At 46.1% G+C, this 24,684-nt stretch overlaps 3 protein-coding genes and 1 pseudogene across 3 annotated transcripts; 3 read left to right on the top strand and 1 right to left on the bottom strand.

Annotated features, from left to right (window-relative positions):
- Positions 1-3,784: 3,784 nt before the first annotated feature.
- On the top strand, positions 3,785-4,219 carry LOC136539846 (uncharacterized). Its single transcript, XM_066531838.1, has one exon. It carries the CDS (start codon positions 3,785-3,787, stop codon positions 4,217-4,219), a length of 435 nt encoding a protein of 144 aa, XP_066387935.1.
- A 5,676-nt stretch (positions 4,220-9,895) lies between these two features.
- On the top strand, positions 9,896-21,526 carry LOC136531040 (protein DGS1, mitochondrial-like). Its single transcript, XM_066523757.1, has 14 exons — positions 9,896-10,180; positions 10,641-10,755; positions 10,850-11,053; positions 11,316-11,444; positions 11,521-11,685; positions 12,451-12,645; positions 13,760-13,860; positions 14,599-14,688; positions 16,544-16,616; positions 16,695-16,723; positions 16,830-16,953; positions 17,190-17,300; positions 20,667-20,767; positions 20,849-21,526. Exons 1-14 carry the CDS (start codon positions 9,924-9,926, stop codon positions 20,979-20,981), a joined length of 1,827 nt encoding a protein of 608 aa, XP_066379854.1. The 5' UTR covers positions 9,896-9,923; the 3' UTR covers positions 20,982-21,526.
- Positions 21,527-21,593: 67 nt separating this feature from the next.
- LOC136531050 (annexin D4-like) lies at positions 21,594-23,678 on the bottom strand. The gene is made up of 6 exons (XM_066523770.1): positions 23,368-23,678; positions 23,226-23,293; positions 22,814-23,103; positions 22,327-22,739; positions 21,978-22,208; positions 21,594-21,880 (listed from the first exon to the last, which is right to left on the bottom strand). The coding sequence occupies exons 3-6, from the start codon at positions 22,998-23,000 to the stop codon at positions 21,605-21,607; spliced, it is 1,107 nt and encodes a 368-aa protein (XP_066379867.1). The 5' UTR covers positions 23,001-23,103; positions 23,226-23,293; positions 23,368-23,678; the 3' UTR covers positions 21,594-21,604.
- On the top strand, positions 23,285-24,681 carry LOC136531066 (annexin D3-like; annotated as a pseudogene).
- Positions 24,682-24,684: the final 3 nt, after the last annotated feature.

The following is a 24,684-nucleotide window of genomic DNA, read 5'->3' as shown; positions in this document are numbered from 1 at the left end:
GCGGAAGTCAATCCCGCGCACGCGGCAAAAAAAATCCCCGCAAACACCGTGGAACGCAATGGAAACATGGAAGGAATGTACCCTCACAGAATCACCATCAGGCAAATAATCACCGCATGAAGGCAAGTAAATAAAATGGAATAAAATAGAAAGAGAATTATGGGAAGAGAAAGGAATTTATTGGAATATCACCACACAATGATCATGATCATGGTCCAAATCTCGTTCGTCGTCCTTCGCGTTGCGTGTTGATAAAAATAAATTATTGCTATGCCTCATGCGGGCTAGGATATTGTAAGTCTGAGTGTCGGGTTCATACACCCGGGGTCCCTAATGGACCTGCTTTCCAGCAAAAAGCTCGGCCCAGTAGACGACGTTACGGTGAAAGGATCAAGATGCCCAAGAGGGGGGGTGAATTGGGCTAATTCTAAATTTTCTTTCAATAATTAAATCATACGGTTAGCCCAATTAACCCCTTGTGCCTAGAAAGTATTTCTAATGTTCTACCGCACAAAAAGTCTTGCAACCTAAGTTCTAATCCTACTCTAGCATGGCAATTCTATAGATATAAAGACAAGTATTGAATTGCTCAAAGTAAATAGAGAAGGAGGAACACGGCGATGTTTTGCCGAGGTATCGGAGAGTCGCCACTCAAGTCTTGCTTTGCCCTTCTCTTGGCTACCTTTGAATGCTAAGTCCTTGTCTTTCTTCTTGTTAGAGGATGAGCCATGTTATGGCGTAATATGCATATACATCCCATAAGCATTAATCTTTCCTAAGATTTGTGTCGATGTAACGGTGGAAAGATCACCTTGATGAAGCACGGTCACAATATGCCTATATTTGTCAATGTGGAGGACACTCAAAATCTTTTTTTACAACATTGGATGGTTGTATTTGAGTGAGTCTAAGCCCATTGACTTTCTCTACAAGAACATTCAAATGTGAGTACATCTCATTTGCACATTCTTTAGGAAGCATCTCAAAAGAGTTAAGCTTTTTCATGACAAGATGATAGTATTCCTCACGCTCACTCTTTGTTCCCTCATGGAGTGCACAAACGTCTAACCATAGTGCATGGGTGTCTTTGTGGTTCCTTACCTGGTTAAACACATCTTTGCAAAGGCCTCTAAAGATGGTGTTTCGAGCATTTGCATTCCATTTCTCGTAATTCACCTCATCGTCTTGTAAGTTAGTAGCATCCTAAGGTTTTGGGAAGCCTTGTGAGGTGGCTCTAAGTATTCTAACATCTAGAGCTTCTAAGTACGCCTCCATGTGAATTTTCCAATATAGAAAATTATCTCTCCCAAAGATAGGAGGAGGTCTATCCCTGTGAGGCATCTTTCTCTAGGCGGTTAAGCCTAAATACGTGAGCACGAGGCTCTGATACCAATTAAAAGGATCAAGATGCCCAAGAGGGGGGGGGGGTGAATTGGGCTAATTCTAAATTTTCTTTCAATAATTAAATCATACGGTTAGCCCAATTAACCCCTTGTACCTAGAAAGTGTTTCTAATGTTCTACCGCACAAAAAGTCTTACAACCTAAGTTCCCGTCCTACTCTAGCATATCAATTCTATGGATGTAAAGATAAGTATTGAATTGCTCAAAGTAAATGTTCAAAGTAAAGAGAGGAGGAACGCGGTGATGTTTTGTCGAGGTATCGGAGAGTCGCCACTCCCCGCTAGTCCTCGTTGGAGCACCTGCACAAGGGTGTAGCTCTCCCTTGATCCGCACAAGGATCAAGTGCTCTCTATGGGTTGATTCTTTGACACTCCGTCGTGGTGAATCATCCACAACCGCTCATAACTTGAGTTGGGTCATCCACAAGCTCTGTCAGATGATCACCAAGCTCCAAATCATCACCAAGCCGTCTAGGTGATGACGATCACCAAGAGTAATAAGCACGAACTCTTACTTGACCACGACAAGCCTAATGAGAAGGGTGGATGCACACTTTGCTACTCTTGATCTCACTAATGAGGGCTCTCTTTGGGATTCTCAAATCTCAATCACCTCACTAGGACCTTGCTCTTCTTGGCACTCACAAAGATGTTTCTCAGTTGTTGGAATGAGCAAAAGTACCCCCACACACGAATGGAGGAAGTTTTATAACATAGATTGAAAAACGAACCATTATATGCCTCTACGGGGTGACCGGACGCTCCGGTCATATTGACCGGATGCGCCAGTCAGTTCACCCTGAATTCCAGTGATCAAATGGCGACCAGACGCTGGACAGCGTCCAATCATCACTGACCGGACGCGTTCGATCGTGATTTTCCCTCTCTGGAACCTTACTAGAGTCGACCGGACGCTGGCCCTCAGCATCCGGTCACTTCCAGATGACTTCACCTTGACCAAATGAACTGGCCGGACTCTGCGCCAGCCTCCGGTATCATGGAAGCCAGCGTCCGGTCAGTATTTGACCCTCCATTCACTTCTAATTTTCGATCGTACGTGAATAAAGTTTGCTCCAATGGATCTAAGGGCTTTTTAGAAGCTACCTAGTGCTAGGTTTAGCAAGTGTGCACCACACCTAACCCACTAGACTCACCTAGGTCAAGCTACCTATCCATACCCCCTTTAATAGTACGGCCAAAGGAAAAACAAAGTCCTAAACTACTCTAAGTGTCTCTTCAACACCAAATAACACTTAGAACTAGTCCATCCATAACCTTATCGTCCATCATTTGAAAACCAAAACGATTTCCATTGTAGAGGCATGACCACCATGATAGCCCAATCGATCTCTATTACCATGACCTAACTTAATTGCCTCTATAAAACACACGTTAGTCATAGTAATCACATATTGTCATTAATCACTGAAACCCAACTAGGGGCCTAGATGCTTTTCATGCGGACGATGCGAAACTTCTGGGCTAGCCCAGATACCTAACAACAGGCCGTAAGAGTGATCCAATCTCCAACCGGAACGCTTCTGACTTCGACCCGCCTCTCCAACCGGAACGCCTGGCCAAGGAGGGGCAACGCTCGCTTCCGACTTTGACCCGCATCTCCGACCGAGAACACACCAAACCTCTGCCTGCAGCTCTTCTCCGACCGACGTGGTCGGAGCCAACTGGGAAAGACCAAACGGGGATGCCCGCTCGGTGAGGACTCAAGAAATCAGGTGAAACATATAAGGTAAGGCTAAGGATGAAAATGGAAAGGAAATATCCCAAACCGAACCGCATCGTTTTCTACATTTGACCCGAGCAAATTCGTATTTTTGGACAAAATACGAAATACTAAATTCGAATTCGAAATACAGAATACTAAATTCAAAATTGGATCGAATTCGATTTAGGCTTTGTTCGATCGATTTCTACTTTTCTATATTTTATTCAGAGTCTTTCGTATTCTAAATTTGGTTCGAACCGAATTTGGTCCAGCTCGCGCATGAGCAACCCACCTGCGCCCTCGGGCCAGACAACCTTGGCCTCCCCAACGACCTAGTCGAACCCCACCTCCTCTTGTGGCCCGCTCCGACGCACAAAGCCCAAGCCGCTAGGCCCACTCTTCGGCCTGTCCCTTCCCTTTGGCCTAGCGCGCGTGCGCATGGCCCCAGGCCCAAGCCAAGGCCCGCATGGCCCATGAGTCGGTAGCCCACACATTCACTTTGTCTTCGCTTTAGCCTTTGTGCTGTAACTTGCAAGGAACGTCAACGAGCGGCTCGTTAGGCCTCAGGCACACAGACTCCTCGTCCTTGCCCGTGCCCACAACCGGACACCTGCCGCCCCAGCCCAGAGACCACCGCCCACCACCGGCTAGCGCTCCCAATGGTGTCTAGGTGCTTCTTCCCCCAGGACACGGCCATCGACGGTGGCCGACACCAGCAGTCGAAGCCCGCGGCAGCGGTCCTCGAGAAGCTACACCATGGCGGGTGCCTCCTGTCCAAGGAGGACGGCGGCGGCATGGTGCGCATCAAGATCGTCGTCAGCAAGCATGAGCTCAAGCAGATGGTTGCGGCGCTCGACGACGGCGCTGGCGGCGCGGCCGCCGCTGCGGCCACCACCGATCGCCATCGACGACAGTGCGCGACGACGAGGGGAGGATCATGGTGTGCGGTAGGAGAGGTAGGGCCGGGCGCCGAGCAGAGGCTGCAGTCGCTGCGGCGGCACAGCATGCGAAGGGCCGCCGAGGTGGCGCGCCGGATGCAGGCGAGCGAGGAGTGGGAGCCCGGTCTACAGAGCATCCCCGAGGAGGTTTTCTGAACTGATGACTACTACCAGTAGATGATGGCGGCGTTCTTTTCTTTGATGGCTAGTAGTAATCTCTCTTGACTAATTATGGGTTGGGTTGGGTACGTTTTGATCATTGCCTCGCTACTAAGTGCTGCTAGTAGATGTATGTGTACAACGCTATTTTTGCTCTAGGCCCTTGTTATCAATCCATGACCGCGCGCCCCAGCACCCAAACCCTAGAGCAGAGGCGCTCCCGACCGCCCCCAGGTGCTGCCGCCGCTGCCTGTCCATTCTCCGCCTCGGCGCCCGTACCTAGCGCCGCGGGATGAGCGCCGCGTGTCCCGGAGCCCCAGGTAGACGTTCATGTTCTGTTAATTGCTTGTTATATATTTGGTCGTGCACTTGTTTAATGCTATGCACTTGAACTAGATCATGCACTTGTTAGTTGTGAACTTGTTATATATTTGGTCATGCACTTGTTTAATGCTATGCACTTGAACTAGATCATGCACTTGTTAGTTGTGAACTTGTTATATATTTGGTCGTGCATTTGTTTAATGTTATGCACTGTGGGTCGATATTTCGTATTGAATTTTCGCATACCGCCCGTGTTCGACGTAATTCCGCTCGAATTGGTTCGTTTCCGAAATTCTAGATATTCCGTAAGTTCGTGTTCGTTTTCGTGTCCGGCTTGTCCACTTTCGCTTTCGCTTTCGTATTTCAAATGTAAAAGTAGAAAACGGTTGAGGAGTTTTTCGACCGAGTTCGACCGTTTTCATCCTTAGGTAAGGCGTACAAGTCAACCGCAATACCGAGGACCGTACCCTACACACCTATAGGACAGTACTGTCAGGCCATATCAGAAGGATACTTTGCAGCCTTTCAGACATGTCAGGACACGAACAGTATTGTGGGCGTCGATATTTGTCCTACAGTATGGTAGGCGTCAACATTTGTCATACCAGAAGAACACGATGGAACCAACTACATGCATCAGAGCGTCGACAGTATTGTAGGCGCCGACAAACCATCTCGTACCTGACAGCGTGGACAACAAGACTAAGTAGTACACACTCCCTCTCTCTCACACTTGTAACGTCGTCTCCTTTATCTATAAAAGGGGATACGCTCTCTCCTAAAAGGGGAAGATTCAGACAACGAACAACAAACAACAGACGGATTATTCTGACTCACTCTCTGCTAGCTTTAGACTTTCTAAAGCTACACAAAGCATACGTTCCAATACTTAGTGCACATAGAAGCTCCCGTCACTCTTGGTCCTTCGGTGTAGAGTCTGACCGGACCTCTGACACCCTCACCTTATTCCTACTCGTTTGTAACCCTACAGCAAACTTCGAGCACCTGAACTCAGGAATAAAGTCACCGACCGACTCAAACTGGACGTAGGGCACGTTGTCTGAACCAGTATAAACCCTGTGTCATTGAGTGCTAGGCCACATCCGATCACAACGTACGGCAAAACGGCAAATATTTACTTGTTGGTCATTTTTCGCACCGACACCGAGTATACATGTTTTGGGCAAGGCAGAGCATGGATAAATTCAATTTGATGCCTAGCAATAAATTTTTAGCCTTTAAGGCAACTGATGTTTGTCGTAACTTTCAGACAACAAGCTCCAAGCCTAGCTTTTATTTTAGATTCATTACAATAATAAATGTGTTTCTAGACATTATCATGGTATAATACATGTGAAAAAAATAAATTGATATATTTTTTATTTTGACTTGGCTAACAAATATCTCATTCAATTTATGTTGCACCCATTGCAAGATATGGGCACTCATCTAGCGGATTGACGTGATCAACTTCCTTCTGAATTTTGTATGTCCATAGCAGATTGTATTTTCCTTCCCATCACAGACAAATAGTATGTCAGACTAAAAGTTCACCTTAGGATCCCGTAGTCGTAGGTAGAAAATAATTTCCTCAAGTTCACTTTAGATAGTTTTGATGAACAAAGTTGTTACACTATGAACTAGATTGTATTAATTTTACATGATCACGTCAAAACTTGAATTACGTTCTAATTGAACATGAATCATAAGGACAGATCTAGCTACAAATGTAATGTTGTGAATATCTCACTCAAAGTATTTTTTGGTAATATTATAACACACAATCAAATTTAAACTATCGTGGTAATTTTTAGTCCCGTGGGCATGATTCTAGTAAAAAAAATATAGTGACATTTTCGTAGGTATACTTCATCCATCTCTTACTTATTTTAAACAACACCATTCTAGTTTAACATTGGTCCTAAGATATAAGGATTTTAGTTGTTTTAAGCAAAATCATTCTAAATTTAACTAAGTTTATAAAAACCAACATTTAGAATATTAAATAAATATCATTAGAAATATACTTTTTATAATTTACCTTTTTATATGGTAACCATTGATAATGTTTTCGACAAATTTGGTTATTAAATTTATATTTAGAACAGTTAAAAGTTTACTATATTTCACGGAGGATGCAGCTCATGTGCACAAGTAAAAGAACAATACAATAATGTCGAAGCAATCAATTAATTTGACCCCTTCGAAGAGTAGTAGCCGAGAGTAGGGCTTTGACTAGTTTTGTATCGTGATCCGCGTTATTTCTTAGCTCCTCTTGTCCTTCTCGTCAATCAATGGGTTAAAACGCGTCGCCGACGCCAAGACGATTGCCCCCGATTACGTGAGGCAGGACTCTTTTTCTTGCGCACTCAAGTAATCATATCACAAAAAAAGGTATGAAAACGATGCTAAGAAGCTGCTTGATCAGGTAGGACTAATTACTGAATCTCAAAAAAAAGGACTAATTACTAGTTAAAGATTAAAAATTAGTTCAAATTAGCTGATATTGGTTAGATAGATAGCTAACAAGTTCAAAGTTTAGTAAAAAAATAGTCTACATATTAGTCTTCTGCTTGGATGGGTTAAGACTAAGTATTAGCTAGCGATAATTAGAATTTGTTTGGCATGGGAGCTCTAGCTCCACCATTGTTGTTGAGTACTGTAGCGACATTGTAGCGCGGAATCGGCGGAGCTAGGAATCCTGACTTGGCCGGCTCCTCTTTATAGTTCATTTTTTGTTTCTTTGTTTCAGAAATCAAAACGGTTCCTTGCTATAGTGATAAAAAAGTAGCACTATAGAATTTGGGAGGAGCCGGAGCCCAATAAACCATACCAAACAAAGTCTTAGCCTTATGCATCAAAGAAGCCCTTAATAAGATTTGTTTAGGACATTTTTTTCTAAAAAACTCTATCTTTTAGAGAAACTTATGTACGTATGGACGTTTTTTAGGAAAACTCTATCTTTCTGAAAAAACTTATGTTCTCGACTTCACTCAGAACACTGTAGAAATGCCAGAACTGATAGAAATCCTGCCAAATAGAGACTAAGATTTAAAACATATTCTTTAAAAAAAAAGTTGGCAACTAAACAACGCCCATTAAAGTTTTCAAATGTTGTTAGGGACCAGAACAACCAAGAGGGTGAATGGGAGCTCCATATTTTTTTTCTCGCCGAGTTGATGAGTGATATGTTAATTGTATCCTAAAATCTAACAGAGCCTCTCTTATAGCTCTCGCCAAGATCACAGTGTTTTTCTCTCACAACAAACAAGCACCGGCCAACCCAAACCAGCCTAGAAACCAACCAGCGAACACACCGACCGACTTTAGTAACGAGACTAAAAATGTGTGGAAGCCAACCAAGCAAAGAATGACACAAATTACAAGCTTCAATGAAAACTGAGTCACCTAGATTGCAAAAATCGGGTTACCCAGAAATTTCAGGTCACCCCGATTCTCAGAACTGGGTCACCTGTTTTTGCAAGTTTCAGCTTGAAACTTTTGTGGAAAAGATAAAACCCAAGCAATAACTAAAAAATCCATGAAATTTGAAAAAAGGCTTGCCTAGCCTACAGGAAGGTGTTCTTGAGAATTTTTGTCAAAAATGATTTGGTCTTCTTCATAAATTTTGAATTTCTCGTAAGTTGGGGTTTGACGATAAATTTCAAATAGATGGTTTTAAATTGCTCCAAGAAAATCAATGAAACCAAAGCCTAAATATGTTCTAAAAAAGTCATTAATTGAGCACAATAGTCAATAGGAACCACCAATCTCAAAGAAACGACCAAGATAGGCACTTGGGACGAAGAAAAAAGGATTTTGGGAAGCAATTATAGAGAATTAGGTCTAGCCCATCATGTACCTTGTTCATAGCCCCCAAAAATTACACCGAGAATGCTCAAAAACTCAAATCTAGTACAACTCCAGAAATCGCTAAGAGAGGTTGAGAAAAATTAGAAGAAAAAACAATTTCAAAGGGAGAAGGCAAGAGAGATGAATTCTACACGGATTTTTTTTATAGATTAAGGAACCCTGAATTCACCTATACACCATATTAGCATACCTCCCAAAATCCTCCCATGTGAAGGAAAAGAAAAGATGTGCTTATCTCTAGCCTATCTCTTGCTGAGCATCTAATGCCTTGGCTAACCCTAGAAAATGAAAGAGGTGGAAGGAACAATTGTCTTGAAACAACCATTTCTCTTATTTATAGGGTTTATACACATTTCAAAAATGCTCATACAGTTAGACTTGTTAACGCATCTAGGCTACATTATGGATTTTTTGTGATTGATAAAGCACAAGTATGACGACTAACATGTGTTTTGTACAGGTTAGCGATGAAGTTAATCATGATGAGAATGTCCACAAGTATTTTGTGCCTAACCTTTTGTGCTTTATTAAGCATGGTGCAAAGGATAATCGACAATACTAATAATACTCTAGACTAAATGCAGGATGCGGGCATAGAGATATTCGCTTAGTGTGTAAATAGTTCTTTCTTTTTTCTTTGATCGTACTATTAAGAGAAGTCCAGAACGTACAACTTAGAGTCAAAGTAAGGGTATGGTTCTACACAAAGTGGTTAGCTCTCCGTCGAGTTTAGGATGATAAGTAACCTCACTAAAATAGTTTCGAGCTAAGATCTCATAGAAGTTGAATTGAACAAGATAGACTTGAAATAGATTAAGAAGCAATGACGCAGCATGCCATGTTCGTTTGGCTTATAAGCCGTACTTTTTCAGCCAACAAATAGTATTTTTCTCTCACAATAAATCAACCAATAGTACTTTCGGACCTGTTCGCCTGATAAGCCGGTTGAAACTATTTTGTTGTGAGAGAAAAATAATATAGATTCTACCTGATAAGCCGTCTGATAAGTTCAAGCGAACATAGCCTTCAGCCATGGCAGCCAAACGAACAAGGCAAAGATTGATCTTGTGGATTGTCCGATGACACTCCTTGTCGGTAGAGAAAACATGGTCATGTTCACTTATTTTATAATCCGTCTTTTTTGGCTTATTTTTTTTAAGTCGAAACAATGTTTTCTCTCACACCAAATCAGTGGGAACAATGTTTCGGGTTGTTTTTTCAACGAAGCTAACGGTTTTTCTTTTCTTTTTACTAGAGTGGAGTTAGTAGGTCCATACCAAATACCGAGAGCTTGCATGTTTTGAAAAAAAAATGAATTACTGGACAGTAGGATTACGAAATATTTGCAACAGTTTTTTTAGATGAATAAACAAGCTTGTTCAGCAAGAAGATGACCAGCCAACCGGTTGGAATCATCACAAACCAAAATGTCAAGCTTAAACCCAAGGAAAAAAATTTCAAACCCGAAACCCTCTAGTGCCGCCCACACGAATTCCCGACCCCAATGGCGACATCGCCGCCGCATAACCCTAGCTCCGGCGATCCCTCGGATGCGTCGAGCCTCGCCGCCGCGGCGCTCGAGGCGCCCGCGCGCGTATGGAGATCCCTCGTCGCGCGCCTCCCTCCCCTCCCGGACTCCTCCAGCTTCCTTGCTGCCGTCTCCGACCTCCAGCGCCGCTACATCGGCATCCGCCGGCCCCGCCGCCGCAGGCTCTCCGCACTACCTCTCCCGCTCCGCCCCGCGGCCGCGCACTCCGCTCGGTGAGATTCCCTGCTATTATTGGCTTGCGCTTGACCGTCATATGCTGGTTCTTAGAGTACATCAGCTACCTGCGTGCTTGGGATTCGAACTTTGCGTTGTTAGCTAATCTAGGAGTGTCACCGTAGTGATCAGTTAGGAAGTGTCATTGCGAGCTTTTGTATGAACAATGTCACTCGTGTGCTTGTTTGGGATTTTGTTTTGCGTGTGTCCTTATGTTAGATCGTGGAACTTGTGCCAGCTTGGGGGCAATTATAAGATGTAGGATTCGTGGAACTTGGTAGATTGTTTACATACAGCTCAGTAAAAGCAACAAAGGGCAACCCATCATTTTCCTTAAGCTAATGTTTTGTTGACCTATTTACGTGGCTAATGTTATGGACCTGTAATATTTTGTGAATGCCATTGATAACTGTGAGGCTGTATTATTTGAAGTTCTTGCGGACTGTTTATTCATTGCAGGATTGCTGGTGAGATGCCCAAAGCCTTTGTCATCTTAGATGATGTTGTGCAACACACCCTGACTAATTTGCACAATATTCACAAAAGCTTACTGTTTTGGCAGGCCAAAGCTGAGGTATAAATTTAATACATACCTTTGATGTATTTAAAGAGGTGTATTCTATTCCTTGTGTTATTTACTATTTTACCTGTGGAGTATTTCTTCTCAGGGAACAAATTCTCAGAAAGTGTACTTTATGATCTTTGAGAGAGGTCCAAGGGCCTTTGTTGATGCAACGTATCAAACACTCACTAGACTCGGAAGCAATGGACGTCCAGTCCAATACATTTTGCATACTGCATCTGATATGGTGTCAACAAAACTTGCTGCCTTGACAAGTATGCAACACTGCTTGGCCACTTTTCTTGCAGAGGTTTGTTTACTTCAGTTTATCAACTGTAATTATTATACCATAGTAATAATCCTATAATAATTGTAATTCTCTCGTGGCTTATGTCTAGGAGAGTAAACTTTATCTTTAGTATTTTCAATGTTAACTTTTTGGCTACTTTCAAACATAACTGTTGTACTATGGTCAAAAATCAAACTCACAGTTTTCATCATGGACAATAATGCTTTGTGTTACAGGCATATAATACATACATTATTTAATCTCTAGCTTGTCTCCTCTGTAGATTCATTCTGAAGTTGATAAATGCAGAGAAGGATTAACTGAAAACTCAGATAAATCTCTGCATACATTGTTCATTGTTTTAAATACGACATTCTCCAAGTTGGAGGTATCACTTAGAAATGCTGGTGAGGTATGCAATGTTATGTTTCATATATTCTGATCTTTTTAGATGGACTTCTTTGTTGTTTTTAACCAAATGCTTTCAGGGGCAAGATGAACTATTTACACATGATGGAAGTTCATATGAACTGTTTGGGAAATTGCCAGAAGTCGATGTAGAGAGTTCAGAATGGACAGAGGCCTTGGCAACAGATGGTACAAGTTTAGTCTATCAAAATCTTCAGAAGCTAGATAGTTTTCTGTCCTCTCAGGTAAGCATCTCTATCTTCCTAAGACAACCACACATTTCAACCTCTTTTGTTCAAGTCTTCAAGACTAGCGATCTTTGTTGTTGAAATACGTTAAGAGTGCAATTCGTTGTATTTGATCTATAGTTATACTAACAAACTTTTGATGCCACCTGTTTAGGCCTCCTGTAAATAATGTATATGTACACAACACCCAATGACTTCGCTGATTAGAATTAGCAGTAGGATCAAAGTAACAGCTACTAGCAACCACATTGGACAAGTGTTGAAACATCAAAACTCAGCACATAGATAAGCTGATGATGTGTCCGGGCCGAATTTGTATAGTTGTATCTCATTATTAGAATACTAGTGCAGTACCATTTTATGAACTTTTTCTTTCTGTTCTTTTATGTCTGTTTTGAAGGGCAGGCCTGGTGCAGTGGTGAGAGCTGTCTCACTGAGTCACCAGGTCACGGGTTCGAAGCAGCCTCTCCTAGATTTTGCGGGGGGAAGGCTTGCCTCGGTTTTTCCCTTCCCCAGACCCCACTCATGTGGGAGCCTCTGGCACTGGGTCTGCCCTGCCCTCTTTTATGTCTGTTTTATTCTGTAGTACTTGCTAGAACTAGAAATAACTTTTGCTTGATCACTAAATCGGCTGCTATAGCCTATAGTTCCTTTTTTTCTGAAATTCTATAGTGCCTTATACTTATATGTATGTTCCTTACGAATCTATTTAAAGAAATGTGTTGATTAATAACTACCTGAAAATTTGCTCTATTATTGTAGCTCTCAAGCCATAAAAGACCAAACAGATTGACCATGTACTGGTTACCCTATACATGTGGAGCAGTGGGTCTCTCTGTGTGTTCTCTGTGGCTTTTACGCCATAGCAGCTTGATGGGAAGTCCTGATATCGACAATTGGGTTCGAGATGCTAAGGAGTCTGTGGGTGGATTTTGGGATGAACATGTTGAGAAACCAGTAAGATATTTTTGTAAATTCCACTTCTATTATTTATATTTTATTTTCAGTATGGTAGCGTAAGTCACTAAAGTAAATAACATGATTTAGTGGGAACGACCAGAAAAGGCTTTTCTGATTGTTTATACATTATCTATATGAGAGGTTATGTGAGGTATAGGAGGAAGCTTGCCAGCTTGGTCTTATTAGCCTGTTACTGGAGATATTTTAGATCAAAAAACAAATGCAGAGCATTAGACAGAGTGCTGAGAAACATGCCCGTGCGTTGCAACTTGCAACGGGACATACAACTTGTTTCATGGTCATTTGGACTAGCCCATGCCAATGATAATGAGCTTGCTATCTTTGTTGGATTTTAGTGGGCTTGTTCCAACTTCCAACCTTATTTCAGTTAAATCAAATAAATTCCAAAGCCCATAATAAATGTTAAGTGCAACAAAGGATTAATCCCGTATGAGAAATTGACTCAGCTTAAATGGATGGTTATTGTGCTCACCTATTGTGACCTTAATAAAGGTGGAATGCGAGCCACATGCTCACATGTGTGCCAAGTCACGACGCGAACGGGCTCGGGTGTCCAGGCCACAATATGAGTGGTGTGACTCCAGCAAAGGTTTTGTAGCTCCAAACTGTTTACCGATGGCATATTGACTGAGTGACAGATGGACAGGGGAGAGAGTGATGGACCAAGAGGGATGGGAGTAGGAAATGGACTTACGGAGAGAGAGAGTGAGGGGTGGAGGAAATTTTCGTACTTTTACTATTATATAGGTATAGATACAGATATAGATTAGCTGCAGTCTTTTGTCACTATGGTATAATATGGCCTGCCAACGCATCCATGTGTTCCTTAAAGGAGACTTTGCGCATACAAACAAGCTTAATTGAAGAGTTTTTGTAAACTGTGGGCTGTTGTAGTGGTATAAATATTTTTTATATATTCAAATTTTGTGTGAATCATTGAAATTTTAGAGACCGCTGTTGCAAGTTGATCTATTTCAGCTGAGAACTCCTTACTCCTAATTGAAGTTAAAATGGAGTTCTATAGTTCTGAAGTTAGTTTTACTACTGTGCTCAAAACATGACTGTTTGTTCTGTATTTGTTGCTCATTAGATCATTTCCATTAGAGATGAGCTTTTCGAGACATTCAAGCAAAGAGATAAAGGTGTAATGGAAAATCAAGAGGTCCAACTGACTGAAGATTCATTGCGCAGGTTATCCATCATTTCTATCTCTCTAATTTCTAGTGACTATGCTGGTTTCTTGATGCCAATGTTTGCTTTTTTACTTTAACCATCGAATAGATACAGTTTCACCCTGCTGCGAAAGCAAAAGTAACATATTCTGGGGTTACCAGCTTTTACAGCTTGAGCAGTTAAACTGTTTTGAATTTAACCTGCATGGCATAGGGTGAACATAACCGAAAGAGCCAAAAGGATAACATTTTGAGAAATGAATAGATACATCAATGTTGGTAAATTGCTATCTATTTGTCTAACTTTAAGCTTCACCTGTTTTTATTGAAATAAATTTAGGATAGTCATATACCATATATACTTTTTGTTTAACATTTCACAATGGGTTATATCAATTAATCAGTTTACATTGTTTCAATATTGTACCAAACATACATGTCCTATAAGCAAATACAGTGGAGAAAACGACAATTAGTAAGTACTGTATGCACATATTATATTATTCTGTAATGTAAACGGTTATTAGGTAATTTCCCGCTTTAATTAGTAATTATATGTTGTCCCGAGGCACTTTTGATATATAATTGAAACAGTTACATGTATGTATGTAACAGTTTCAGGCCAAGTTTACCTATCTGGGTTCATATGATGTAGGAGTACTTTTTTTTTGTTTTTGTCTGGAAACTCTTTGATATCGTGTCTCATAAAGTATATTTTGCATTGTTTAACCCTGATAGTTACATCTTACATGTTTAGGATGTTAGTTGCCTTTTGTGAGCAAACAGAGGGTCGGAAGTTGCCGGAAGATTTATCAGTGCAGGCGATGTTGGAGACTCTCACGAAGAGGTAAATCTATCTAAACTATACCAACAGTTGTTTGACGAACTTGACACCCGTCTCACTAGCTGTAGCTGATTTATGCCAGCAATATTTCATATTCTCCAGTTTTTTTTAATTTAAATTATGATTTCATCGTCGTCAAGAGAACATTTTCCCCTTTCACTACATCCCTTTAATGTTCTACCTCTTTTAAAGGAATATATTCTTATTTGTTCACAAAAGGAAACCTTGGTGTATGGTATGTTATTGTCGGGTATCGATATTAGGATATCCAAAGCAAGGAAGTTAGCGCCTACGCTGACTTCCTCGGATGGCTCGAGACGTATTAAAAGGTCTCGCCCGACCCCAAGGTCGTGGGCTCCGTCTCGCCCGACCTCGAGGCCGACGGGAATCCATACTGCCACCAACCACTCCAGGTCCAAGCGTATGGGCCTGGGTCAAAACTCTGACGTCAGGGAAGAGACTGTCACGCCTCGATGTAACCCGTGGCCATGACGGGCCATACCTGGGGATTCACATCAAGAACAGTGTCGGGCGTGCCGGTGCTGTTCTGCCTAATCCTCGTACGGACGCTGACAGGCGCGTCAGTTCACCACGACGTCCGCCGGGATAGAGTGGAACGCCATGACCGGCAGATGACGCCTGCGCATAGCGCTAGTAATGAACAGGGCCGCGACATGGAGCCGTCCTTGTTGACATCTACAGAATCGGCGGGACCCGCATGAAGGAGAAGGACCCGGCAACCCTGGAAGCCTTCTTCTCTCTCGTTCTTCTCCTTTTCCTCCTCTGTAACCCGCGCTTTCCCTTCACCTATAAAAGGGGAAGCAGAGCGCCCCATGAAAGGGGGGAGCTGGACATGGGATCTTGACACAAGAGCACGACACGAGCACACGGCTGAGCGGCAAGTGAGCTCTCAGCACCCGTTCACTCCTTCCACCAGAGACCTGGGATCCTCTCCCTCTCTCGCCCATTTGTAACCTCTACTGCAAACCAAATGTCGGTAACACGAGCAGCAACGAACTGGACGTAGGGACATTCCGCCCGAACTAGTATAAACCCTTGTGTCCTCTGAGCACACCATCCGAGCCAGACGCGCAAATACAAATTTACTCGTCGGTGGTCCGAAAACACCGACAGTTATATGCATAATTAGATATTTAGTTACTCTATGTACCTATGTTGTCATCCAATGACATGTGACAACTAAAGCCAATAATCGGACAGAGACTCATAGGCAGTTTGGCCCTTTCAACTTCATGGTTGACTCATTTTAAGACCATTTGGGCTGGAAACTGTTAGCCATCCATTTGTTGGATTTGACCCCAGATGTGAACATTGAATAGTAGAAAACAAGCTAATGCAATAGACTCTTATCCAACATTTAATTATACTTAAAAACCTCAGGAAACTCCCAACTTTGAGTTTATGATAACACTCAGTAGTAGACTAGTAGTTGCCAGATGCTTCAGTAAACTAGTAACCCTTGTCAGCATGTATGCAATTGCTTCTATGATTCAGGGAATTGTTAGTGTGAAATTTTAGTCCTAATCATGTCACTTATTATGACTAACTAGCATGATTGTATGTATGACTAATTAGTATGTCACTTGTGTACTTCAACTGTTTTGTGAACCGGCTGATATGCAAGTTTCTCTAGTGTTTGATGAATGATGATTACTAGTGCTCTAAGTTTGGTGCTCTCCTTTTGTTCAGAGGTGTGAACATACAGTTCATATTTTATTAACCAGTTCTGGGACGAAAGTATGGGACTGCATTTATTTTCACTAGTCTGTTTTGATCGTTTTCTTTGTAGCACTGAACTCATGAATTGTATTTCTATTTATATATGTGCACTGTGCAGATATGAGAAGGAATTGATACATCCAATTCAAAACCTGTTCAGTGGAGAATTAGCCCGTGCTATGCTTATTCAGGTTCGTCCCTGGTTTTCTGTTTTCTGGGTACAATAATTGAAACGGTGTTTCACTGACCTTCAATTTCGAAATTTTCAGATTCAAAAGCTTAAACTGGATCTTGAATCGTAAGTTAAACAAATCACCATCTGAAAATTTTGATAAGCTATATAAAGATATGCTTTGTCTTGTCTATTGTTCATTGTTATTGATAACTGAAGTGGTTTTACACAGGGGACTACTGGAAATGGATCAGATTCTTAGGGCAAATGCTATAAACCTTGCCGTTCTTGCAGCTCTGCCTGCTTTTGGTCTTTCACTTCTGCTGCTTGTGTTACTGCGAACATGGATTCAGCGTGTATGTATATAAACCATCAAAAAACATTTTCATGTTCGCAATTTCATTCCTCTAGTCTATCTGCAGTAATTGTAGGTCTACTGCATCATGTCATCTTTCTCTTCAGAGTTCAAACCATGGGTGTTACTTATCTTTGCGGTTTATGTTGCATGCAAATGGATATGGAAAATTGGAAAGTAGAAAGTAGAAAGGCATTATGGTAATCTTGGCTAACTAAACATCTACGCATCCCACAGGATCATGGTGCTGAGGGAAGAGGTAATATTGCCCGATGTCAACGGAGGCTGCTTCTTGTTGATGTAGAGAGAAGACTTATGGAGCTTCAGCATTACAGGGATAATGGAATGGTAATTTCAAATATATATGAAATTCGTTCACTCTAGCATTCTTTAACATATTTCTTTTCCAAGTATTGTTTATTTGTGTAAGAGCCCAGCAGGGAGGGGGTCGGCGCAGGAGGAAGAGAGGGGAAGGAGAGATAAGCCTTCAGGCAATCCTTTCTTGATTCCAATGATTACATAGCCCCTATACTTATAGTCCTGGGTAGACTTGTATCTTAAGTAATCTAATGAGGGAAGTCCTTATAGATATGGACTCCTCCCTATCTTAGCTAATCCTATTCCTATTGGAGATCCTCCGGATATGGATAGTGGAGCGGCGGGGATCCGCCCTTGCTTGTGCGCCTCCCCCTAGGCGTCGGCGCTGCTGCTGCCCCTTGCGTCGGCGGCGGCGCTGCTGCTGGCGTCCGGGCCAACTGGGCTAGATGGGCCTGTAGGCCCCATTAGGCGTATGGCATCACTCCCGCCTTCTCCAATCAGCGCGTCCTCGTGCTGAATCATTGCCCAATCTTTGACAGGCTCTGGCGGCGGGTTGGTGTTTGCTGGTAGCTCTGCAATCTGAACAGTTAAGTGGCCCAAGGTGTCATTGAAGTGGTTGGTGCTGATGTGGTAATCGGCGAACTTGAAGTAGTAGCCACAGGAGCCGAAGTAGCCGGAGATGTAGTAGTTGTTGGTTCCTGAGCCTTCCAATGGTCCCTGGATGCAGCGGGCTGCGTAGATGGCGGTGCCGGGAAGCGTTTCCGGGAAGTGTAGTGTTTCATCTGTGGAGGTCGTGGAAGCGAATGCACCTGTCCAGCATCAACTTGACCCCTTATGCGCCGGCATAACGCTGCAGCGATGATGGTCGGTGGGTTCGTGGTGAAGTGCTGTAGCGTGCCGAAGAGGAGGTCGCCGGTGTTTTCGTTTGCCGGAGATATCAGTAGAGGGCCGTTGGCGTGCTGCCTGCCGATGTAGGTGTCGTCAATGGAGAGGAACTGTTGGCTGTTGTTGTCAAAGAAGACGATCGTTGCCGATGGAAGTATGCGGTGTGGCCATGCCTCAAGGAGTAAAATACTCGAGGGGAAAGCTTGTGTTGTCGGTGAAGATGTTGCTGTGTGGAGGCCGATCGCCAGGAGATGCGGGGCTGAAGTTCCGAGCGACTCGAGCAGGTCCTTTAACAAAGGTGAAGTTACCGGGACATAGTATCGTTCGTTGTAGCGGACGATGCCGTGTTGGAGGGACCAAGCTGGTGTTGCCGCTTGGAGTTCGATGGTGGTGGAGATGATCTGAAGTTAGCGCTCATCTGAAGTGGCGAGGCGAAGTTGAGCGAGAATCTCTGGGTCCGGCTCGATGCGGGCAGCCACCCTGGTGCCAGCTAGTGGAATCGATGTCGCGGCCGTAGCGGAAAGCTGGAGTGGGGATGCGTTGTCCGATTTGGTGGTGGAGCTGTCGGTGTGACCCCTTGGCGTGGTGTCGGAGGGGTTGTCGCCGGCAGAGGCGGATTGCCCCGTCTTGGTGGGTGCCGGTGTCGGGGTCTCCAGGGTGCGGGCGAGGTCGATGGCCGTCTCCATGGAGCGAGGATGGTGCCGCACAACCGCCTCTCGGAGTGCATGCTAAAGGCCGTTGACGAAGAGGCTGACTTGATGTTGTTCGCTGGAGAGGCCAATGCGCAGAGCGTAGGCGATGAAGTTGTTGATGTAGTCGTTCACGTAGCCGGTATGACGAGGTGGTGCGAGGTCGCTGGTGGTGTCGCGGTCAGGGTCGAAGTTGCGGATGATGCTCTTGGTGAAGTACGCCCACTCTGTCATGGGTGTATCCTTCGTTGCGCGCATGTACCACCAGTGTGCTTCACCTGTCAGATGAAAGGCTGTGTACCAGGTTTGTTGTGCCTCGGGCAGACGGTATAGGTTGGAGATTTGCTGCATGCGCGAAAGCCATGGCCTCGGATCCGTCAAGCCGTCGTATGTAGGTGTTGTGAGCTGGGTCTTGATGGGGACATATCGTTGTGGTGGTTCTGTCGTTGTTGGTGTCGTCGTAGGCAGCGGTGATCGGGGGGCATCGTCCCTCCGTGCCGGCGGCCAGGTGGCCGGCTGCTGCTGTGATGGCGCCTTGAGGCGCTGTGCGACCGTTGGGCTAGCTGGGAGTCTGTTGGCTGCGTGCACAGGTGGTGGTTGATGCTGAACTGTTGGTGGTGTCGCCACCGGTGGCGTACGCGGTGGTGGCTCTTGCTGGTTGATGTCCAACCGTTGGTGGACAGCCGCACGGATGACTGGGGTTCCCTCCCGTGGGGGAAACAGTAGCGCCATTGGTGGCTGTGGTGATGGAGGTGGAGCCGAAAGCAGGCTGTCTGACACAGCCAGGATGATCTCCGGAGTGTTGGAGGACTGGGGTGCGTCCATCTTGCGTTGGAGATACGACTTGCCGGCGGCGATCATGACGCGCTTGGTTTCTGCGCCGAGGTCGTCGATGGCGGCTTCCCGATCCAATCTGACCTGAACGCCGGTGATGGCGGCGTCGCCATGGGTGCGTGCGCGCTCGATAGCGTGCAGACGATTGTCGAGGTTGACGAGTTGATGGTGCATCTCCCGGAAGTTCTTGCGAAGGTCGGCGGCGAGGTTCTCGATCAGCTGCTGCATGGTGGGGGTGGAGTCCATGGATCGTCTGGTCTCCGCGTACCAGTGTAAGAGCCCAGCAGGGAGGGGGGCTCCTAGGTGGCGACGGCTAGGGTTGAGGGAGGTGAGGGCGACGGACAGGGAGAGAGGGCGGCGGCGCTAGGGCAGAGGGAGAGGGAGGGGGTCGGCGCAGGAGGAAGAGAGAGGGGAAGGAGAGATAAGCCTTGAGGCAATCCTTTCTTGATTCTAATGATTACATAGCCCCTCTACTTATAGTCCTGGATAGATTTGTATCTTAAGTAATCTAACGAGGGAAGTCCTTATAAATATGGACTCGTCCCTATCTTAGCTAATCCTATTCCTATTGGAGATCCTCCGGATATGGATAGTGGAGCGGCGGGGATCTGCCCTTGCTTGTGCGCCTCCCCCTAGGCGTCGGCGCTGCTGCTGCCCCTTGCGGCAGCGGCGGCGCTGCTGCTGCTGGCGTCTGGACCAGATGGGCCAGATGGGCCTGTAGGCCTCATTAGGCGTATGACAATTTGGCTTTCTAATTGTGATAATTTTTACTATGCTTCTAGCACTTGAGTCTTGTATATGAGTTTGTTCTCTCACCATATACTAAACTACCAAAATCGCCTTTTTCCCCTAACGAGTATCTCAAAGATTTGTAGATAAAATGTTTATTACTAATCTAATAGGCACCGTGCAATAAATTTGAAGCGGCTAAAGTCTTGGATTATATGATATGATCATGCAATAACTCCTTGAGTTTGCTACCTTATAGGAGGAAGAGGCACGGTGCAAGTTTGGATTAGTACTTTACACGCTTGATAGACTGTGCAAAGCTGTTGAGTCTCACGCAAAAGAAACAGGCGAATGGTTAAGGTCAGTCTCTCTGCTCAAAGTCCTTCACCTCTCATCTTGGTTATTCTGGATCTGACGTGTAGGAAACTGTTTGCAATGCAGCTTGAGAGAAGATATTTTTGATCTGGCAAAGCTCGACATGGGAACGCCAGACAAGATGATTGTCGTGTCACGCTTGAAGTGGATGTATAACTGCTTGCTTCCATTCTCATCGAGCCGTTTGCCACGTCTCTAGAGCAGTGAGCAACTGAACGTCGTGTGCTGCATTTTGGATACTCCAGTTCTGCGGTACCTTGTAAAGATTTTGACACGGATACCTGGAGCTCTGGAAGGTTTGTTGGCCCTCTATTGTCGGAAGGATGGTTCTTTCAGGCGCACATGATGTTTTGTACTCCCCTCCAAGATTTGCACACAAGATTTGTAAATTTTATTAGAGCTGGATAAAGTACATCGTGAAGGGGGAAAGAAGTGTGTGGATACGTGTCCACCGAGCCCTCCGTGCATACAGCCAGGGGGTAGGGCATAGAAAGAGGACGCCAGTTTCTCAACTTGACAATTTTTGCCTTGCTTGGCCCGCTTGTTGATTTGGATTGGCCGGCATACCAAATTGTTTGCGTGGTTGGGCTACATGTGTGCGAGCCTTGTACCTTCGGCCTTTGTTCCTGCCTGCCACTTGAAATGGTTGTTCCATATCCCATAGTAGTTCATAACATGGCAACAGGATGCTGTTCTTTTTATCTATTCGCAGAAATAAAGGAGATGGGCACTAGTACAATCTTATTGAACTGTTTCATTTGAAAGAACATGTGTTATTATTCATGTGTGGCACTAGCGGCCACACAACACCCTGGGCCCCTTTCACTTGCCGATGATGGCGAGCAGCGCGTCCTTATAGTGGCCATGGGTGTTCTTGGCCACGGCGTCGGCGAGCTTGGCCCCGTACTGCCTGGCGTAGGCGTCCTTGATATCCTCCATGTCCGTGTCGGCGCGGGACACCAGGACGCGGGTGAGCGCCGCCTTGGCCTGCCTGTCCGCGTCGTCGCTGAACGCCCTGCTGATCACCTCGCTGAAGTACTTGGGCGGCGAGTCCAGGCACTTGACGGCCTCTCGCAGGCACGGCTCGGCGGCCAGGTCCTGATCGGTCGCAGGCGCAAACAACAGAGGAATCAGCGTCAGTGTGTTAAAAGAGTTTGGATTTATGGTGAACTCTCCTACTGGTATTCTTGACGACCTCTTCAAGTGGCTTGCCGTGCAGCTCCATGTAGACCCTGAAGGTGGCCCTGAGCTGGGGCTTGCTCCTGGTAGCCAGCACCCGCACCACCTGCTCGTTCTGCACTAGCTTGGTCGCTGCCGCCGGCGCGGACCTGACGGCGGCGGCCAGCGCCTTGGCCTCCTCAGTGGCGAGGTCCTCGCTCACGCACGCGCCCTCGTACCGGTACGCGCTCACCAGCCCCACCAGCAGCTGCAGGCAGGCAGGAAATACGTGTTAGTGCGTCAGTTACAGAGCTGCTGCTGCCAGTGCCAGGTGGCAGCAGCCCAGAACGAGAAAGAAGACGGAGAAGGAAGGAAACAGCGCGCACACTGGCGTTGGCGTCCCTGACGCGGTAGGCGACGTCCTCCTCGAGCGAGCGGTGGTAGAGCGCCTGGTACGCGCGGCGCGCGCCGAGCAGGTCGTCGGCGGCGCGCGTGCAGGCGACCTCGACGAGGACCTGCGGCGGGTGCGCCTTGTGCAGGACGTGGTGCGCCCAGCGCGCGTCGCGCTCCCACGGGTGCATCGCCCACAGCACCGCGGCGTCCTTGAACCGCGCGAACTCCGCCTTGAGGTGCAGCAGGTACTCGTCCTCGCACCGCTCGATCCCGGCGACCGCGCCGGCGCTCGCCGAGAAGAAGCCCAGGAAGCCGCGCCGGAACTGCGCCCGCTTCTCCGGCTGCCGCCGCCACCGCCCCAGCGCGGACACCAGCGCCGTCTCGTCCACGCCCAGCCCGCCCAGACCTTCATTTTTTTCAACATCGTGCCAGAATTCATTCGCGCATGGTCAACGTATACACAATAATAATGTACCGTACCCGCGAAGGCCCTGGTGAGGTCTTGGTGCTCGTCGGCCATGGCAGCAGGCGGCGCCTCCTTCTCCTTGTTCTGCGGGTCCCTTTCCTTCCTGGGCGCCTGCTGCTGCCTGAGACGCGGCTGCGGCGACGCCGGCGGTGACGTCGCGGCGCTGCTGTTGCTGCCGGTTTGTGTGAGGAACTGCTGCATCGGGTTCGATGTGGGGCCTTTATCTATCTATATAAAGCTCTCCGCGTCACGACTAGTCCAGGTATACACGGGTCAAATGCTTGCTTGTTTATATAGATGGATGCTACAGAATGAATTCAGATACGAAACAGCTTGAAAAAATTAATGCAGTTTTATGACGTTAATTCATGGTGGCCAGCTTTGGCACGACCAGAGGGAGCGTTTCGTGCTGGTTGGGAGCCCTACTAGCAGATCGTTGTGGTTGTGGATTGAATGGTGCCCAGCCCAGGTGTCATCAATCTTGAAACGCGCATCTGGTTCATTAGGAGTAATAGTTACTACTAATTAAGCAGGGATTAATGGGACAAGAGGAGTAGTCGAGACTCACATTGCGCGGCTCCATTTACCTGACGACCGCGTCAGGGACACTCTTGTTTCATTTGCACGTTTCCTCCGCATCGATCGCCCGGTGCCCCGATAGTCCGGTACCGGTAGCAAGCAAGCGGAGAGATGGCGCCCGTCGCCGTCGTCCCGAGCCCCGACCCGTCCGCGGCCGTCGACGCGACGCCGAGAGCCTCCGGGAGGCCGTGCAAGGTAAGGGCCACCCGTCTAGGCACACATTTAACATTGTCGGTTCCTCCCTGCCTTAGGCTGGGCCACGGACGAGAAGGCGCTGATCGACGTCCTGGGGCGGCGGACCGCGGCGCAGCGCGCGGAGATACGCCGCGCGTACGCGGGCCTCTACAGGGAGTTCCTCCTCGACCGCCTCCGCTCCGAGCTCTCGGGGGATTTCCGGGACGCCGTGGTGCTGTGGACCATGGACCCGGCGGAGCGGGACGCGCGGCTGGCGAACCGGGCGCTCGGCGACCGGAGGGTTGGGGTGGGCGAGACCACGGCACCGACGGCACCGACGTCGATGAGATACCGTACCGGCCATAGCCAATTCTCAAGACCACGGCACCGACGTCGATGACCACGGCACCGACGTCGATGAGGTACCGTACCGGCCATAGCCAATTCTCGTCGAGTACCATTGCCATCAGACGAGAAACAGCGGCATGCTTAACAGGGGACTCCTTGTTGCCCTGCTCTGACAGGACATCACCAAGCATAGCAGCAGTCAGTTTGCCAAGATCCTCAGGAGCGCCGTCTGGTGCTTAACGTTGCCGGAGAAGCACTTTGCAGAGGTAAACTTGGGATGGAAAGATTGTCAACCTTGTTGATGGGCTTTGAATTGCCAGTGTTCAACCTGTACTGGATCTTATATATGTATATGTACTTTGTTCGTCAGGCTATTAGATACTCCATCTTAGGATTTGGAACGGATGAGGACACACTTACCAGGGCGATCATCTCAGGGTCCGAGATCGGCATGAACAAGATCAAAGAGGAATACAAGGTCAGGTTCAAGACCACGGTCACCAGCGACATTGTTGGTGACATCTCCGGGTATTACAAGGACTTCCTGCTGACCTTGATAGGGAGTGAAGATTAAAATTAAAACAACCTGCTTTTGTTGGGAAAGATGTGTAGAATGTGTATCCGCAACCACCAAAAAAAAAAGAACTTTCATCAGAGAACATGTACAAAGACCGAAAATATTCTGATGCATTCATGCATATGCATCCATTCTTTACAAGATTTTAAAAGGTCCATATCACGTTCAGATAAACCAAACCATTCTCTCCTTTTTGTGTTTATTTGA

The sequence above is a fragment of the Miscanthus floridulus genome, chromosome 2 (genome assembly GCF_019320115.1).
Source record: "Miscanthus floridulus cultivar M001 chromosome 2, ASM1932011v1, whole genome shotgun sequence".
Taxonomy (NCBI): Eukaryota; Viridiplantae; Streptophyta; class Magnoliopsida; order Poales; family Poaceae; genus Miscanthus; species Miscanthus floridulus.
The sequence above is the reverse complement of the archived record's forward strand: the minus strand, read 5'-3'. Positions and strand labels throughout refer to the sequence as shown.